The sequence below is a fragment of the Equus asinus genome, chromosome 30 (assembly GCF_041296235.1).
Source record: "Equus asinus isolate D_3611 breed Donkey chromosome 30, EquAss-T2T_v2, whole genome shotgun sequence".
Classification (NCBI taxonomy): Eukaryota; Metazoa; Chordata; class Mammalia; order Perissodactyla; family Equidae; genus Equus; species Equus asinus.
This window is the reverse complement of record NC_091819.1, coordinates 20,144,699-20,165,079: the sequence shown is the minus strand read 5'-3', so window position 1 is coordinate 20,165,079 and position 20,381 is coordinate 20,144,699. Positions and strand designations below refer to the sequence as shown.

The 20,381-nt window shown below is 38.8% G+C and overlaps 1 protein-coding gene across 11 annotated transcripts in view; it reads right to left on the bottom strand.

Annotated features, from left to right (window-relative positions):
* Positions 1-20,381, bottom strand: part of DISP1 (dispatched RND transporter family member 1) — a 204,150-nt gene that overhangs the window by 35,197 nt on the left and 148,572 nt on the right. For 6 of the 11 annotated variants that reach the window (XM_014838729.3, XM_014838721.3, XM_044762986.2 and 3 more), the window contains one exon: positions 18,005-18,530. In XM_014838729.3, coding sequence (XP_014694215.1) covers positions 18,005-18,513 — 509 coding nt within the window. In that variant the 5' untranslated portion in view covers positions 18,514-18,530. The remainder of the gene's footprint in view (positions 1-18,004; positions 18,531-20,381) is intronic. The other 5 variants (XM_044762988.2, XM_070501712.1, XM_070501711.1 and 2 more) reach the window with 1 other exon arrangement.

Below are 20,381 nucleotides of genomic sequence, written 5' to 3'. Positions count from 1 at the left end.
TTTTAGTTACTTTGGCTGCAAGATAGGCAAGTCCCAGGATGGAATACATTTAAGAAATCCTAATTCCCTTTAGAGAACTAATGGGCTTACAGTGCTATTCTTGCATTTGTACTTGAAAACAATTCCAGTTTGCGAAATATTGAAAGAGATTATTAAATGGGCCCTCAACCAAATATGAGAACTTTAATTCTCCATTGACATGCACATGCTAAATTATAGTCTAGAGCAAAGATCCTAGGGGAAATTTCAAAAGTCTTTCAGCTCATTCAGAACAACGTAACAGGACAATTGCATGAACCTCAAGGACAGTACTACAGCGAGACTCCCATATGCTTTCCTTGTGCATAGATATTTCTTACAAAGTAAACTCACATTCAATTCTAGGTCAACTGAGCATAGTAAGTTTTCCCAGAACCTGACTTATGTCGTAGGTTGAGGTATTTTGGAGGAAAGGCTTACATATGTCAAATCCAAGGGCTCTCTCTTGTCATAAATGTTAAAAACACCTTTTCTGTTCCTTCTTCCTGGCCCTAAGTTTGGCTCTTCCATATGGAAACCCTAAATCTTTCTATAATCTTGGCTTACTTCTATCATAAAATCTTTGGCAGAGGGATGGAAAAGATATGTTACTATCTTCCCTAAGGGAGGCTGCCTGAGGACAGTCCCTTTATTTTCTCAGCATCATTAAATCACTCATTTGTCATCTCTTCTCCACCCTAAAAATTCTAATTCACTACGCACTTTCGAGCAGTAAAAAGTAAAAGATACAGTTTCTACTCTCAAGTACCAAAAGAGGAAGATGAGAGGCTGACAGAAGATGCAAGTGGGAAAGCAATTAAGGCAAAGTAAGTACAAAAATGTGCTCATGTCACAAAATACTCTACTTTTTAAGATTCTGAAATAAAAGTGCAGCTTAACCTTGCTATCTTCAAATCAAGTAAAACATAGATATATATATGCCAGCTCTTAAGCATTCCTCCTTCCTCCAAACCCCCTTCCACTGTCTAACTAGGACTCTAAAAATTAATAGAATATTGTCCCTACCTTCCAAGTGTATACGGACTGGCCAAGAAGGTGAAAGGAAATTTTCGGATTAAAGGGGAGAGATTCTTAAATCCCTGTCATTCTTTTAAATCATTCCTATTTCACCAACTCTTCAGTAAGAGGCACAAAGTTTAAGTGTTCAGCTTGATGGATTTTTTACATATATATACATCCTTGTAACCACTGCTCAGAGCAAGGTACATATAGGACATTTCCCAGCAACCCAAAAGGCTCCCTAGTACCCCTTCCAATCAATAATCATATCCTGCCCACAGGGAAAACCAACATTCAGGTTTCTATGGCCACAGACTAGTTTGCCTAAAGGATCACCTTTATTAAGACAGCCAAAGATAAAAGTTTAAGTAGAACCTTAGATAATCAAAAATTCAGGTTTAGCTCAAGTTTAAGAAAATATATAAAAATGAAGTTCTCGTAACATTTTAAACGGGTGACTCTTGGATGAGTCTTAATTGATCTTTACTCTCAAAGTTTTAGCAGTATCTGCCCAAATGACTTACAAGGTAGAGATCTTAGATTACATATTAAAGGCCTTTGATGAGCAGTAAAACTTCATTGATCTACAGCAAAACTACTCCTGGTACTGTTATCTGTCATTATGTTACTTTTGAATAGATTATTTAAAAAATCCATATTGTTTAGCTTCCTTACCTCTTAGTTTCTTCTAAAGTCCAAGATCTTGCCTGAGTCAACAACATCTAGTTACAAGTGGCTATGCTTACTGAAGTATAATTAACAAAAGTGTGCTTCAGTTTAAGAATTACAAAGTGCTCTCCCTGACACTTTGGCAGAATATTTAAAAGAAGATGTTCTATATGCTACTGTGAATATAGGGATATCCCTTACAGTGAGAAAGACAGGCAAGAAACAGAGATCTGAAATTTTAGCAGTTCAGATTGTGGTTAGTGCTGTGGAGTGGATTCTGACTCCTAGCGCCCCTGTGGACAGCAGGGCAGAACCCTGCCCGGTCTTTTTGTGCCATCCTCTCCCCTCTCTATTACACAATGCTCCACTGCTGTTCATAGGGTTTTCACGGTCAATTTTTTTCAGAAGCGGATGGCCAGGTCCTTCCTCCTAGTCTGTCTAGTCTGGAAGCTCTGCTGAAATCAGTCTACCATGGGTGACCCTGCTGGTATTTGAAATCCTGTTGGCACAGCTTTCAGCATCACAGCAACACACAGTCGCCACAGTATGACAACCAACAGACTGGTGGTGTGGTTCCCTGACCAGGAAACAAAGCTGAGCTGCAGCCCTGAGAGTGTTGAATCTTAACCACTACTAGACCACTAGGGCTGGCTTTTACAGCTGCGAGGGGTTAAGGAAAAAACAGTAAGGCATTATCGAAATGACAGTCATGTGAAAGGGTGGAAGAGGAGGCTCCATCAACAGTAATGAGAGCAGAAATGGTCACCGCACACGGGATAAGAAGAAAGAAAAGCACAGGGCCGTGAAAAGCACAGGGCTGTGGAATACAAAAAAGAAAACAGCTTAAGAAGGTATGGTAGATGGAAATTAAATGCTCTAAAACTAAGGAGGAGAAGAAATGAGTCGAGTTTGTCAAAGAGGTCACTGACCCGAGTATTGCCAGGAAAGGAATGATGGTAAACGTCCGACAGCAAGGCATGAAAAAGGAAAGAGGTGATGCAAAGTGAAAGCATTAAGTATAACATAGGGGAGGATGACAAGTCCTCTACTCTCTGGGTCCTTCCGGCTGGTCTAAGAATTAAATCAACATGAGACAAATAACAGGAGAAAATCAAACAAAGCTTAATAGCATGTGTACATGGGAGAAACCCAGGAAAATGGAGTAACTCACCAGAATGGCCAAAGTCTGTCACCTGAAATACCATCTTCAGCTACATACAAAGGAGGATGTTGGGGGCAGCAGTGAGAGGCAAAGGGGAGGGAGGCGATTCACATGGAAATGGACAAGCAAATGTCTGGTAGACAGAATTTTGTTAAGAAGGGGCTTAGCAAGGACCCTCCTAGCCTAAGGTACCCAGAGTTATCTACGGTAATGCCAGGACAGGTCTTCTATCTTAAATTCTTTTTTTTTTTTTTTAAGATTTTTTTTATTTTTTCCTTTTTCTCCCCAAAGCCCCCCGGTACATAGTTGTGTATTCTTCGTTGTGGGTTCTTCTAGTTGTGGCATGTGGGACGCTGCCTCAGCGTGGTCTGATGAGCAGTGCCATGTCCGCGCCCAGGATTCGAACTAACGAAACACTGGGCCGCCTGCAGCGGAGCGCGTGAACTCAACCACTCGGCCACGGGGCCAGCCCCTTCTATCTTAAATTCTTTTAGGCAGTTAGGGGGAAGGTCAAAGTTTCTTTCAGACTCTCTTGTCCTTAAAAATAATCAAGCCAAATGGACACATTTTGGGGTGGCCAATTCTGAACCCCCACAACAATAATACACTAAAAATAATAATAGTCAACATTTACAGAACTTCTTTATGTGCTAAAGACTTAACATATTAAAACAGTTTTTAAATCTTAAAACAATCCTATAAGGTAGGTACAGATTTTATAGATGAGGAACCAAAGCACAGAAAGGTTAAATAAGTCGCCCAAAGCCACACAGCTAATAAGTATAGAGGCAGCATTCAAACCCAGTCTATTCCAGGGTGCAGCTCTCAACCTCTATGCTATCCTATAGCCAAAGTGTCAGTGGTGTTCATAAAGTTAGGTGAGGCCGCCCAGGAATTGAGAGAGTAAACCATAGTCTGAGTAAACGAGAGAGAGGGGAGCATGCGAAAAAGCTGCTAGAGGAAGTGTGCTGAGGAGATAGCAGCAAAGACCGAGTTATGCCAGACTACATGAAATCATTCTGAGTGAGGTCTGCAGTTTCTATTTTCTTATAGAAAGCAGTGTCAGTAGGCTGCGAGCTGGAGCAAAGGCATCCAAAACTTTGAAGGTGACAGCAATGGTGTGTAACAGCTAAACCAGAGAATTCAGTTTAAATGACTCCTCCAAAATGGATATGTTACGCTTAAATTGTGGAAAATCTGTTTATTACTACCAGCATTTCCAAGAATCCACCGTGTGTCCCGCACTAGGTAAGTGGTTTAAGTACAATATGGACACGGCACAAACAGATTGGAGAAATGAGGCAGGATTCTTCCTCAGGTCTGTGCAAGGTGGCACGGTGAACAGGCCGTGTCCATCATCTAACAATCACGGAGGCAGCCTGAGGCCAATCGTCTGTGCTTCTCAGGATTATGGGCCTGATCTGTGCAATTTCAGCTCTGTGATTTCAAGAATGAACTTCCACAAGCACTTAGTTGTTTCTTGAACTACTGCTGAAACTGAAAACAAGTTTTAGGAAAAATAAAATAAATTCATTCTCTGATGTTTGAGCAGCATAGAGATGTGATTAAGAGAAAAGGCTTCAAAATCAGACAGAGCAGGACTCAACTCTCTTTGAAATTAATTTACATTAATCTTCTAAACACTATTTAATTTTTCAAACTATAGCTTCTCCATCTATAAAATGGAGATAATAATAATAGCTCTGAATTCCTCGGGTTGTTTTTAGGATTAAATCAAAGAGTGCATGTAAAATATAGCACAATGTCTGGCATATAGTAAGAGTTCAATAAAAACATTAATTCTGTTATTATAAATTTAATTGAGATTTTATGCCATTAAAGTCCATTTTCTTCACCAAAGACACATGTACAATGCACAACCAAGTTCCACTTCATAATTTTTAAAGAAGTTTTTAAAATCCTTTACACCCAGAAACTATTATTTATTATTTTAGAATACTTTAGAATATTTGTAGTAGTGATAAAACTTACTATCAGAATTCTTAGAAAGGTCATTTTGTTATAAAATTACATAAAGAAGATATTTATGTGATAGAATAAGAAATAATTTAAATGTTATGTAATCTTAATTACAATATTGATGGAAAACTAAATATTCTTAACTGCTTATAAGATCAGATATATTCAAGTACATCATTAATGTAGAAGCCATTTATAGTTGATTACATTTCCATGCAAAACCTACATCTGTAGGTGAGAGAAGATGTATTTCTTTCAAATGTCCTCCATCTCTTCCCATTTTGAAACCTTAATGGGATACTCACAATCTTTCATTTAAGTGCACTCTATAATTTAAATTTTATAGACTGAATTCACAATGATGAAGAATTGCTTTTCTTTTAAATCATGATTTTTAAACAATCTCTTAGGTTAGTTATTTTAACTAAGGAAAAATAAAATATTTAATTTCTAAACTATGTGATACTAAAATCATACTTAAAATCATGTTGAATTTACCTCTCTTAAGATATATCTAGACCCCTGATTATGACCATTCCTACCTTCAAGAACGAATGTCTACTCCTTAAACACATGAATTTATGTTCTCTTTTTAACTGACAGAATGTGCCCGTCTAAGAGAGAAAATGCTGAAATGTCTATGAATTATGGGCAATTCTATTGCTGAATTTCCTTTGCTGTCTTCACTTCCATCTACTTTAAGCCCACTTAAACATTCAATGGCTACTGATTAGCTGAGAAAAACTCACCTCCAACTTAGACATTAAGAATATTGTAGAGATGTGATAAAAGACTACAGTGAACGATAGGAACAAGCATTTTGCACATATTTATAAATCCCCATGCTAACTTAACCAAAACTTGCTGGCAAAAGAAAAATTCCTGACATTTAAGGACGTTTACCCAATGGGGATGCTGAAGGGCAAAACTACATACTCCCCCCATCTACTAACAGTTATTATCCCAGTTAGTAACAGAGCGTGGTAACCCGTGAAGGCAGTTCTATGTGATGTTCCCAGAGAAAAATATGTTTTGGACACAATGGACATGATTGTCTGTCTGCCCCACTCAGACTCAAAACCCCAGAAAGCTGGAACAAATCAGACCTTGAAGTAACAGCTTGAGTTCCAATTGAAGTTAAAAAGAAATTTTTCTCTTATTAGGAGAGCCTGGTCCTGAGAAGCAAGCAAAAGATCATGCTATTTTCCCCCTAGTTACTCCAGTAAACAAGAAAGGAACTATGTTATACATGACTCGGTGAGAATGGGGGAGGGGCGTCATTTCCTCTGATACTTTTAATTAACTATTTCTTCCTAAAACGATCGAGTTCCAAGGCATAGGGGATCACTAGTTAAAGGGCAGCTATTCTGCTGTTCAGTGAAAGGTGAAGGAAACAGGGCATGGGAAATTCATTTTCAAACCCCTTTTGTCTCTGTCACTTACAAGGGGGAGAAGGGAGGGGCCGTACTAAAGGTCAAGGTACCACATGCCTCTGGTCCAGTGCAATGCACACCCCAAAACAGGAATCTAAGGATGCCTTTTTTTTTTTTTTTAAGAAACAGTTTAAAGCAATTAGAATACTGAAAAGGACACAATTGGTTAATCAAAAATATTCTTAAACGTTGAAAAGTAGCTTTGGTTAAAAGAAAACATTCTTCCTCTGCCCATGAAGCGAAATCTGCATGATTTAGTCGGAGGTTATAAAGCAAACAGCCCCACGTGTTACATTTCAAAGTTACACTAAATTATAAAGCACTTGCCCTTAAACTCAAGCCTTTTGGTGCCAGACTGTTGCTGTGAGCCCCGCACAAAACATGCTAAATGAGAGTATAGTATATACTTTTCTTAATAAGATGTGAATAATAATCACTAATAAGAGATCCAAGAAAAGCACATAAGAAAGCCAGAAAAATCTTATTAAACTTAACTAACTTAAGAGCATGGAAAGCTGGAATGAAGTCTAAAATCCTCAAGCCAAAATACTCACTAGATACTTAGGCTGCTCACTTTTATAATTTTAAGCTTTGGGAGAAGGAGGTCAGGGGTAAGAAGGAAAAAAAATCAATACAATTTGGAGCTCAATGTAGGGTTTAACTCTGTGTTAGAGGGAGACATTTTGACAATCAAATAATACAATTAAATACATCTCTCCCAGGGATTGCTTTACAACAAAGTAGTTTTAGTTTCTGGTGGCCAATATGGTAGGCCAACAGCTGACAGCTAAAAAACAAAGTCCTGGAATAACACCTAAAAAACAAAGGGCAAGAAGATTTAGTGTTGGCCAGGGCCAAAAAAATTATCTGAGTCTAGCTCTCAATTATATATAAGTGGAAACGAAGACACAGTCACAGTCATTAATGGGATTTCTGTTTACACTCGAAAGTGCAGGAAAAAAGTCTGTTACAGTCCTCTTATTCACTGATATCCATCACCTTGTCCCTGTCCAGGGCTGGATCCCACCTCCCTGAACCACCCTGCTTACCCCACAAAACACACTTCATCCCTTAAAGGGACTTTCAACGCCAGGTCAAGGAGTTCCGGGAAACCCTGGAAGATTTCCTAGCAGAGGAGTGACATAACGAAAGAGGTGTTTTCAGAAGGGGGTGGTGGGTAGGCCCGAGTGACCACAGACGCACAAATAGGGTCTCACGAAATCAATGTGCTAACTGTCCATCGTTGCTTCTTACTGGACACACAAAATAGTGCTTAGAAACAGTAAGTTGCTTACATTCCTGCAGAAAGCATCATGCTTGAATCTCAGCCTATTTGGTAACTATCAGAGCCCTGTATGATTCAAATAGAGAAAACAAACTGATTTAACTAAACCCAGAAGTCAGCAGATTCACAGAGAACAAGGCATCAAAGCTGGTCCTGGACCCTTTCATTTGATTCTGCTTTCCAAGTTCATAAAATACACAGGAACAAAGAAAAGCCCAAACTCTTATTTAGGAATTTATGTTTCATCCGCCAGCTTTATAATCTGCTGATGGCTATAAAGTCACTCACAGCAGATTTGCAAATATCCTGGAGGCAGCCAGAGCTGAGCAAACAGAGAGGTTATTCCCGGCTGACTCTCCTGGAGCACAGTCTCGGGGCCCTCCCAGGCTTGCTCAAAGGGGCTCCAGAATCACATATGAAAGAAGCTTAGGGGCTGTGGGAGTGGGCTGGGTCTCCACCTTTTCTTTCATTCCTCTTCATGAATGAGGCTGTAATTTTTTAAAAAGTCAGAAACCAAGCATTTGGGGGGAGATTTAAAGAACAGGCGGAAGTACCCCCCCCCCCCCCAAATAGACTCAAACAGCAATAATAAAACAGTGTTTTAGGAAACAAAGAAAGTCTTTGAAACCTTCTCCCACTGTTTGGGAAACATCTTACTACATTAGACCAATGCTGCTTGATTTTCATTATCAAACTACTGCATCATAAAATCTGGCTCTGTATAAGGATTTGAGTGATGCTCAATTATTTATTAAGTTCATTCAACAATTAATGTCTGAGTGTTTACTAAATGCCAGGTACCCTGCTAGGCCCTGAAGATACACAGCAATACAAAAAAATGGTTCAACAAACCTAAGGAAAGATCAATAAATCAAAGGTATTAGAACTACATAATTACTGCCTACAAAGTAGTTAGATGCTTAATAAATGCTTTATGATGATTACACAACATTTAGAATCCACTGTTTCAAGGGAACAGTCTTCTTTGACTAACTATATAGCATATTGTTCTTTAAAGGTCGAATGAGAGGAAGCCAATAGACACAATGCCCCATGATGTCTCCTCTGGTCCCTTCTCCAGACAAAGGCCGCCTCACACTTGCTCCCACGCCCACCTCCTCCAGGCTTCCTGTTCCTATATTTCAGGCAGTTGGGCTCCTGTCTGTGTTTGAAAGACCCCTCCCATCTCCCATGATGCTTTCTCTAAGCTCTCCAACGATTCCATCATCCTCTCTGGGGCTCACATAACCCTCCAAACTCTAATTTTGGTACTCAGAAAGTATGGTTATTTTTGCTCCCATCATCTTTCTCCTACTAGACTATAAGCTGCTTGACGGCAGTGATCAATCTAACTTCATGAAGTGTTTTAAAAATTTAACTTTTGTGAATTTTTCATAAAAAAGTCGTGAGAATTATTTTTTATAATCATTCATTCAACAAATATTTATTGAGTTCCAAACATGCCCCAGGCACTAGGCTATATTTCAAACTCAAAAATACCAAGCAATTGGTTGGTTATCTGGTTTGTGTTAAAAAAAGAAAAAAAGATATAATTTTGTCTAGTCAATTTTGCTGAAAAGAACACAAATTGCCTTTTTCCTGGAATTAGAGATGTAACTGATCCACAACTATGTCTTTTTATTAAGTTTTACTGTGCCAAATATTTTACCTTTTTAAACTTTTTTTAACCAAAAAGAAAAAGAGAAAATTAGAACCATTTCTTTTTTTCTTCACTCTCTAGTATCTGCTAAACAACTAGCAGTAATATGGAAAGGGGATAATTAAAGAACATATTTGCTTCACTCTAAAATGTTCTATCAATTAATTTTATGAAATAAAGAGGGCATTGTTTCCTGACATTTATTATTAAAGTAAATGATGACCAAGACTCATATTCTGAAATGTATTACAGACTGCAATGCATTCCATGAGGCATAATAAACTCTAAAATCTGTTCATTTATAATATAAAGAAGTCTCTAAAAGAAATCTTACTCGTAAAATAGGGCTTCGCTCAATCTGACTGCCAAACTGACTGACTTTGGCAAGCAGGCTTGGAACATTTTAAATTTTACAAACATTATCCTGTTTTAAAAAGTTAATCTTGACTACTTTAAGGAATGTAAAAATAAACCTTGGTTTCAGTGAAATCAAGACTAAATTTGACCAGGCTTCTAAAATTAACCATCATAATCAGATTATATAATTAGGATAAAAGTATAAAGGCTCTGAGTCTTTGGGGGCTGGAGAGGTCCATTTATTCCCAACAACGCCTCTTCCTCTTCCAGAAGGCAAATTAGTGACCATCTTTTCCACTTGTTCTCTCTCGAAGGTCAATGGGGTGAAGTGTGCAATTTATAAATAAGAATGAAAAGCAATTCATCATGTGTTTATTTAAACCAGGATTCAGTAATAGCTTGATTTCTGAAACAATACTAACAGAATTAAGTACAGGCAGCAAAGAATAACAACAAAAAAAATAAGAGAAGAAAATGAAAGGAACAAAAACAGAAGGAGAAGAGAAAGGACATTATTATTTGGTTCCAGGCACTCTCCTGTGTGCGTGAGAACTACTGTGACTCCTGTTTTTGCAGAGATAGAAACTAAGATGGAGAGAGATGGAATATTTACCCAAGATCACAAAGCCAGTAAATGGCAGAGCCAGGATTCAAACACAGTGTGTATTTCTTCCAAAGCCCAGCTCTTACTACCTCATGAGATGCAGGGAGGAAAGGAGAGAGGATTGAGGAACGAAAAATGAGAGTGGTAATGTAGCACCAACGATTGCTTCTAGAGGCCAGCTGTACTTATCTGCCCCTGAGAAAAGCTTTGTTTTCACATTCGTATTTTAGATCTACTTATAAAAAGCCCAAGCAACTACAAATTAACTGAGCTGACACTTTGGCCTTCAGATTGATCTAAATAATGATGTGGCAGTGGTTTTCATGGGATGTCACTGGGGTCTCTAGAAGATGTTGAAGGATGTGGCCTACCTACTAAAGTTTTTTATGATATAGGGCTTTAGTCTTTCAGATTTTTGAAGAAAAGGGATTTTACCTTTTGTCATTTCTTTGTTATATTTTAAACAAAATACAAGCAATTGAACTCCAATTAACGAGAATTATGTTGACAAAAAATGGTATTCTCTGTCAAATACTGCTATCACTCTACATCACACGTGTTCCATTTGCTGCCATGGAGGTTGAAAAGGGATCTCACTTGCTTTAACAGAGCCAAGAAACAGAGTCTTTTCCAATGCAACTCTGGGCCATGGTGGAAATGTTCTCTATCTGTGCTGTCCAATATGGCGGCCACTAGTCACATGTGGCTATTGAGCACTTGAAATGTGCCTAGTGTGACTGAAGAACTGAATTTTTAATTTTTTGGGACCCTATTGAACAGCACAGGTCGAAAGAATGCAGTTTAGCCATTCCTTCTTGCAAAAGACACCTGCCTCACAGTCCTAGACAGTTTACAATTTATATCAATAAATAAAGACAAATTGAGCTACTAGGAACCTTTCAATGATAAGAGAGGAAAAGAGGTGGAAATGAATTTAGAAAACTAGTCTGGTTCTCTTTTTGCATGAATATATAAAGCTGGCCTGTGCCTCTGCAAAAGCACTGATATTTAACGTCTGTGCTCCAGAGATAGAGTAGCTATTCAGTCAATATTTATTGATCAAAGAAGACAATCTACCTGTGGTCAGCCCATGCTGAAACCTAAGTGTCTTACCCTATCCACATTACCTCCATCTCTTTGAAGTTGGGAACCTTGCTTGCAGTTTTTACCTCTGTCTCCAGCACTTAACACTTAGTAAATACTCATTAAATACCTGCTAAATAAGTAACGAACCTTGAATTTCTCCATTCATCGATCTAACATCTTAGAAAAGCCATTTGGGTCGAGTCTGGTGATTTGGGCAAATCAGAGTCTCTGGGATCTGCGTCAATGCCCATGTTCATGCTACAATGCTGATGAAGTGTTCAAAGTGATTTTTGGTTCAAATTTCCTAGCTAAATAAAATAACATAATCGCCAGGGCTCAGGAAAGGGGAAAGGGTGGATCACTGCAGGCCAGGTGCAGCAAAATAAGACAATTCGGGAAATGATGCTCACGGCTGTAATTTTACCTCTGGACATATGATACAACATATACAAAAGAACAAGAGTTCAAGGATAGATTCTCTTTCTTTTAACATAACACAAGAATTCTCATTTCTTGCTTTTTAAGAAAAAGAGTTCCCTTCATAGAAAGCAACACGCATCCTAAGGGAAAAGAAAAAGAAAACCTTTGAGAAAAGTGAGAAATTGGAAAACTAATAAAGAACTGAAGGAGAAAGGAAATACAGGTTACAAAAATTATACAGTCACAATGTATGGGGGGGGCAGGGACAAGGCTTATTGAACCTTTAAGGGGCTGAGCTAATGCTGGGGTTCCATGGTCCCCCCGTGCCAAGCCTTCTTAACTCAGTATAGCTCTAATTCCTCCAGAGGGCCATAGGGAACATTTGAAGTAACCATCTGTCTACGAAACCACCTTCAGAGAAATAAAAATGCATTTGGCAGCTAGCCAAAACTATCACAGGTTCCCCACCAGGAGAATGAGTCTGTGGTGTTGCCAAGCATCCTTTACAGGTCCTCTGTTAGAATCAAGAACATTTCTTTGCAACACCAAATGAAAAGGTAAGTATAGTTTGGATTAGAAATCTTGTGTGCTATTTTTGGAGGCAGAACTCCTTATTAATTATGTCATAACGCCATTACCCTTTCACTTTAATATGGCAATAAGAAGATCCCCAATGAATAATTCAAAACTTTGCTTCAACCAGCACACGTGGAACATGACTGGCTCCTGAGAGGCATTTTCCAGATCTCGGTAGGATAAAGAGCAGATCATTACCATGCAGCCTTTTAGACAACTGGACTGTGTTCAGGACACAGAATTAGGAAAAGCTCTCTTCTGTGACCATCAAATGACCCCTTCACTCTGGCCATCCTGTTCTCTTTATCCTTCCTTAAATATGCTTTTTTTTTTTTTGCATGCTTTCCCCTTACAACTTTCCCCCCACCTTCCATGTTCTGCCTCCTTCGATCTCTTTATCATGTCCTCGTCATCCTTCAAAGGTCGCTCAAGTTCTCTTCTCTGTCAGACTGTCCCTACCCTCATTAACCGAGAGCGATGCTTCCCACCTCTGAACTTCCAGAGTTCTTTATTGTTTCTATTGCAAAAGAAACCTCTTTGTTATTATTCTTACTTTAGTTTTCACCTCCCCAGGTGATTCGGATCATCAGCTAGGTTTAGGACTTGTGGGAATAGGCCTTGTCTCTTGATAGGAAGAAACTACTTTCTGCCTTTTTGAATTCCTAGTGTTCTCAATTAGTTAACTAATGCCTGACCAATGGGTATGAGGACAGGAATTTACAAATGAAAAAGTCAGATGCTTTAAAATGAGATCTATTTAAACTACTTAATATGTGCTGATAAGTGGAATTAAAACAGGGCACACTAAATGTGATCTTTGCAATGATCTTAATTTTATCAGTCAGAAGATTAACAGAGAATTTTAAAAAGCAAAAATACCACACAGAGGTGATGGACATAATGAATCTTTTAGAAAGATTTATTACAGCTTAAACAGTAAAGAAGGGATGAAAGAGAAGGTGCTGTATCACAAAAGGTCAGGAAAAAGAGAAACGGGAATATGAACAAGTGAAAGTCAGCAGCAAATGAGCTAGGATAAGATTACATTTTCCACTTGATTGACTCTTTAAAACATTCTCTATGGTTTAAGTGCTTTATAAACAAATAAAAACTTAAAAAATAAAAGAAAATACCAACCAGGTGGGCCCATTTGCGGTATAGGCACGAAGAGCAACAGCAATTGACAACACTAGGGTCTTCCAGCTGTACACAGTTTTACTCTAAGGCTATGACCTTTTAAAGCAATGGAAAAAGGAAACTATGACATCCTCATGATATGACATCCTCATTTTCAGAATTTCTTAGCGAGGACATCCTGTGTAGATGATCCAAAACCGTCCTGCTATCCCTTACACTGTGGCCATATCCATGTCCACATTTGCTTCTGTGGATAAGTCACTGGTTTGGGAAGGAGAGAGACAGCACCTGGCTCCGTGCCTTGCCCATGGCACAGTTCTGCAAATAAATACATGCTGGGCTGAGTTGCTGCAGTATTCATTCTAAGATAACCTCCAACAGTATTGTTATCCTCGATGTAATTGTCATGTGTTACCCAGCATCTTCATTCTTTCAAGAAAGCTCAAAGGCTATCACTCTTTCACTGCTATGGTGCCCCCAGAAGCTCAATGCCTCAGCTCAGCTTGCTTACAGCTCTTCTCCCATCTTCCCCATGTTAGTGATTGGCATTCCTATCTACCCACCCAGTTACTCAAGCCAGGAAATTGAAAATCAGTTGTGATTCTGCTTCCCTTCCTCCCCCATATCCAATTGTTCACCAAATCTAGTAGAGTTTACCTCAAAAATCTCTCTAGCATGAAATTATTTCGAAATCCTGGTTCAAGTTACCATCATCTCTCACCTGGGTTATTGCGGCAAGCCTTCTAATGGTCTTCCTCTCTACAATAGTCTTGACCCAGTTCAATCTACTCTCCACAATGCAGATTACGGACCTCTCTAAAATGAGAATCTAATAGTGCTTCCTTTCTGCTTAAAAATCTGTAATGTCACACCTGTTAGGATGGCTACTATAAAAAAGCCAAAAACAACAACAGAAAAGAACAAGTGTTAGCATGGATGGGCACTACTAGTGGGAATGTGAAATAGGACAGCAGCTGCAGAAACAGTTTGGTAGTTCCTCAAAAAATTAAACACAGAATTACCTTATGATCCAGTAATCGCACTTCTGAGTCCATGTCCAAAAGAAGTGAAAGTAGGAACTCAAAGAGATATTTGTATACCCATGTTCAGAGTAGCATTATTCACAACAGCCAAAAGATGGAGGCAACCCAAGTGTCCATTGACAGATGAACCAATAAACACAGTGTGGTATATGCATACAATGCGGTATTATTCAGCCTTAAAAAGGGAGGAAATTCTGACATGCTATGACTTGAATGAACCTTAAATACATTACGCTAAGTGAAATCTGCCAGTTCTACTGTTAAATCCATGGAGACAGAAAGTAAGAATGGCTGTTGCCAGGGGTTGGGGGAGGGAGGAATGGGGAGTTATTGTTTAATGGGTATAGAGTTTCAGTCTGGGAAGATGAAGAATGTTCTGGAGATGGATGGTGGTGATGGATGCACAACAATGTGAATATACTTAAAATGATGACTTTTATGTTTTGTATATTTTCCCACAATAAAGAAATCACACACACACACAAATCTATAATACCTCCTCACTGGCCTCAAGATAAAGTCTAGAAATCTCCTTAATGTGATTTACAAAGCCCCTCAGGATGTGGTCCCAGGATACCTCTCCTCTTGCTGCCACTCTCTCTTCCTCCAGGGTCTAGCGATACTGAACCGTGCTGGAGCTGGGCTCACACTACCTTATAAGTCTTTATACAACGTGTTCCCGCTGTCTGCAGGACCACCCCCTCCCCATCTGTAACTTCTATTCATCTTCAGCCCTGGGTGTTCCTTCTTGGTAGCACTTATCACAAGATTGTAGCTGCCTGCTTTTCTGGCTCCTTTCCTACTAGCTTATAGCTCTATGAAGGCAAAAAAGGTCTCAAGTTGTTTAGAACTACATCTTCAGTGCCCGGTACATAGAAGTATTCAGTAAATATTGTTGATAATATAAATAAATAAATGTAGAAACTAGGGAAGTAATTCTGGAAGCACACATTTTACAGTAAAGTAAAACTGTAAAAAAAAAAAACTGGACACATACCATTCCTTTGTAGGCATCTTTAAAAGACTCTATGTCTGTTACAAATAGCTGACCAAAACGCTTAGATTCTTGAGATAAAATTCTAAATATGAAAAACTTCTCAAATAATATTCCAGTTTCTTCTGCAACTTTTCTTGATGGACAGATATGGCATTTTTATCAGTTTGTTTTTTAATGCCATTCTATTTAAAGTTGTATGTACACAGGACTCTCGTTCCTTTAAAATTAGGTCATTGAGAAATGCTAAGCCAAAATCCTGAAGATACTGACACGCCTGCCATATTGGTTACTTGCCCACAGTTTTGATATTTTGTGAAGTTTTTTAAAGGGGCAGTCAGCTTTAAAATGTGGAACTATCTATCTCATCTCACACTCTGCAACCATATAATTTATGACTTGAAAACATTAATATTTATGGCCATATAATTTCAAAATCAACTACTTACACAGTTTAATTCAAAGCAGAAAGAGTCTAAAACTGGTCATGCAGCACAATGCTGTCAGGACAAGTCTTCTCAGAAATGGCTTCGGTGAATGTCCTTATCATAGTTCTATAACTAGAAGACTCTCATGTCTGATATGGAAAATGTATTCAGAAACTGTAGAAACACACAGTGGAGGACTTTCCCCCCACCTCTTGCCCCTTTCCTCATCTTTCTCATCCTCTCTTTTTAAAAGAGTGAAACCAGATAACCACAACAGCATCTAAAACCTGATTATTACTTAATCCCTGTCTGGATCTGACTTTTTTAAATTGAGGTATAATTGACATATAACATCATATTAATTTCAGGTGTACAACATAAATGACTTGATCTGTGTATCTATTGTGAAATGATCACCACAATAAGTCCAGTTTACATCCATCATCACACACAATTACAAAAATTTTTTTCTTATGATGAGAACTTTTCAGATCTACTCTCTTAGCAACTTTCAAACATACAATACAGTATTGTTAACTACAGTCACCATGCTGTACATTACATCCCCAAAACTTATTCTATAACTGGAAGTTTGTACTTTAATTAAAAGTGAATTTACTACATGCATGCAATGGATTACCACTCGGCAACAAAAGGGAAACGAATACACATAACAATCAGATGAGTCTCAAAAACATTAGGCTGAGTCAAAATTACCACGCTCAAAAGAGTACATAGTGTATCAGTGCATTCACAGGAAGTTTTAGAGCAGGCAAAACAAATCTATGGTAACAGACCTCAGAACAGCAACTGCTTCTGGTGAAGAGAGAAGGAATCACTAAGAAGCAGCCTGAGGAAACTTTCTGGGGTGGTAGAAATGTTCTCCACTGGACTGAGCTGTGCATCACACTGGTGTATGCATTGATCAAAACTGATCAAACTGCACACTTAAAATATGTGCATTTCTCTGTGTGTAAATTATGCTGTAAAAAAAAAAAGAATGCTCTCTCTAGCTCTTTTAAAATTCTTTACTACCTAAAAATGTGAGATAATACTTGGTCTCTACAAAGTACTTAGTGTTTTATAAAATATATTACCATTGCTTATCTGCACTGCATGTGACTTAATTTACTCATGGAGGAAACAGCTGAAAAGCACATATAAGAGAAGCTATGGGCTGAGATGGGGAGAAGAACTGACAGTGATAAAGATTTTTCTAGAACTTTTCAATCTATCAGGTCTGGAAATGCTTTACAAAAAATATTTTTTAAAGTCCTATGCTACAGATTTATAGGTTTCATCTGCTATGAAAGGGATTGTTGCTTTCGTCTATTCTCTACATATTACACAGTCACCCAAACCACATGAATAGAAATTGTGAGTACAGTCATAAGGAAGCAACAGGTTTTGTGCTTTCTTTTCATAAAGGTTGATTACTATCATCACAGTCCGCCCTCCACAGGTTCTGCACCTGTAGATTCAACCAACCAGTGGAAAGGCCCACAACAGTTCCATCTGTACTGAACACATAACAGACTTTTTTTTCTTGTCATTATTCCCTAAATAATACAGTATAACAACTAGTTACATTGTATTAGATATTAGAAATAATCTAGAGATGATTTAAAGTATACGGGAGAATAGGTATAGATTATATGCAAACACTACGCCATTTTATATAAGGGACTTGAGCATCCGCAGATTTTGGTACCCATGAGTGTCCTGGAACCACTCCCCCGCAGATGCAGATACGAGGGACGAATGTAATAGCAAATAAAAGACTCCTTTTTAGGCAGCCTCATCACAAATATATCTCCCCTGTTTAATAACAGAAATTACTAACTTATTAAAACCTTGTGCTGAACTTTCTAACTCGAGGCCTAGCAGGGACACCTCACCAGCATGCAGACAGAGAAAAAGGAAGGGAGTGTTTAACTGACTAAGAAGTCAATGGATAAAGTAGATGTAATATTATTTCATTTGTCTTTTAGTAGGCTTTACACAATCCACAAAATACACATTTTCATTGGTTTTCTTACTCTGACACATTTTTCCCTCCCTCTTTTGGGGAAGGAGAATTCATGTCGAATTCACTGAATGCTAAAGGTCAGCAAAACATTTGCACTACTCACCTTCTGTTGGCTATGTGCTGTTGCACAGGCTGATGCTGAAAATGGTCAGGCCACGGATGATGCAGGCAGAAGGATGGAGAGGGCTGAAGACAGCACGTAGTCTGATACACAGGTGAATGGTTTGGACAAAGAGATGCAGAATACTCTGAGTGTGGCTGCATGCAACACGAGGCCAAAGCAGAAGGTGCTGCAGAGCCAGCCTCGGGATGGCACTCTTGGTGACCGTTATGGCTAGTCAAAGGGTGATGGTATAGGCAAGGATGGCAGCATTGGGATAACATCTGAGGTGTTCTTTGGTTGTCTAAAGGCAGAAAGGATGATTTAACTGTGCCATTAACTTGCAGGCATCCATTTGGACTCACTTTTGTTCTTGGTGCTTCTTTGGGTGTGAGCTGTTGGGCTGCAAGGTCTCCATCACAGGAGGTGAGGGGACTAGGGTTGGTAGCACTGGTTGCGATGCTGCCATTACTCAGAACCACAAAATCGTTGTTGCCATTGCTCATAGCCATGCTCCAATTTCTTGACCCTAAGAAAGAAAATGATATAAAATCATCCACTTAGAGTCAAGCAGGCTAGACTATAGTAGGAAAGACAGGAACGATGTTCAAAAGCAGCTCTTTGAAAACAAGGGTTCTTGCAGGAGTTGTGAGAGAGTGGAGGAAACCCAGCAGCATCTGCAACAGAAGCAGCCAACACATTAGCACTCTTCTTTCCTCCCAGCTACTTCTGCACTTTGAGAACCCTCTCTATCCTTACTGACTAGTTTTTCCCCGTCCCACCTCTACTTTCAGTGCCTTTCTTCTCTGCCAATCATAGGTGTGCAAGTATCAGTTAAGAATCACAATATTTTAGGATGGGGCAGGGAGAGGGAAGAAGAGAGGGAGGATTCCAACAACATCCTTCAGCTTTTCAACAATTCATGGGGTGTTCTGATAAAGGAGTAATGAGCAAAATGAAGGGCCACTTTGAGAACAATTAGTTGTGTAGGTCAAAATAATGTGAATCATCTCAAGAATGTCTTAGCAAAATGTCAGGAGATTATGACTTTTCCCTAAGCCACTCAGGTCCTACAAAAGAAAATAAAAACTAAGAATTGTGGCAACCAAGATATAAGACACAAAAGTTTTATCCCCTAAAACAATGAATATGATAGCAAAAAAAATAATGAACAAACATGCCACATGTAAGTTGCCATGAACTTATTAATTTCTTTTCTATGTTATGTACTACAGGCAGCATTGCTCGCACATGAGAAAAATAATACTACGGATAAGCTTTGCTTAAAACAGGATTTTTGTTCTTAACTTTTTTCCTTCTACCAAAGGCTCTAGGCCTACAATATAAAGGAAAAATTAAGGCTTAAATTACCAGTAGTATGTTTCTGTCCAGTCCACAAACAAGAGCAAAAACAGACAACCTTTTCCCTCTCCCCTTGTGCGCTCTCCACCCTCTGACCAACATATACACGAAATCTGGGAATTTGCAGTGACAAAAATGGGGCATCAAATGCTATTGTTCTATTTAACCCATACATGAAAGCCAACAGGAAAAAAAGAAAACCATATTTTGGCTCACTAACCCTTCTGGTATGGCATTCTTCTAAGTAAACAAAACAGCTTCTAGAGAAATCTCTCTAGTCTCTCCCCACTTCTGGCAGACACACAAGTACCAGAGGAAATCATCTCTATTCAGTCTGAGTACATCGTAATCTAACCTGACAAACCTGGGTCAGCCATGAGGAAGATTTCCATGCACGTTTTCACTCAACATATAAACTACTCAACAAGGGCATTTCTGAGCAGAGCATGCCGGGATAAGGTATAAAGTTTCAATCTGAATACTGATATCCAGAAGATACTCATTGTACTAGGATACCAATGTAGTATTATTAATTTATTTACCTTTCAGATAAAACTCCTCAAACACACACACACACACACACACACAAATTTAGTTATATAAACATCAAGGCTATAAGAAATGGAAGAATTAACGTGGACAGTAAAAAATTTCTCCATAAATTCTTTTAGTGAAAGGACAAAGCATTTATAAATATCAAAACACACAAAATCAAGTAGATGTTATTTCTCTCATCAGCCTTATCATCACTTTTGAAAACGGTCTGCCAATACCAGCTTCTTTTTTTTTTTTAAAGATTTTATTTTTTTCCTTTTTCTCCCCAAAGCCCCCCTGTACATGGTTGTATATTCTTCGTTGCGGGTCCTTCTAGTTGTGGCATGTGGGACGCTGCCTCAGCGTGGTTTGATGAGCAGTGCCATGTCCGCACACAGGATTCGAACCAATGAAACACTGGGCCGCCTGCAGCAGAGCGCACAAACTTAACCACTCGGCCACGGGGCCAGCCCCTACCAGCTTC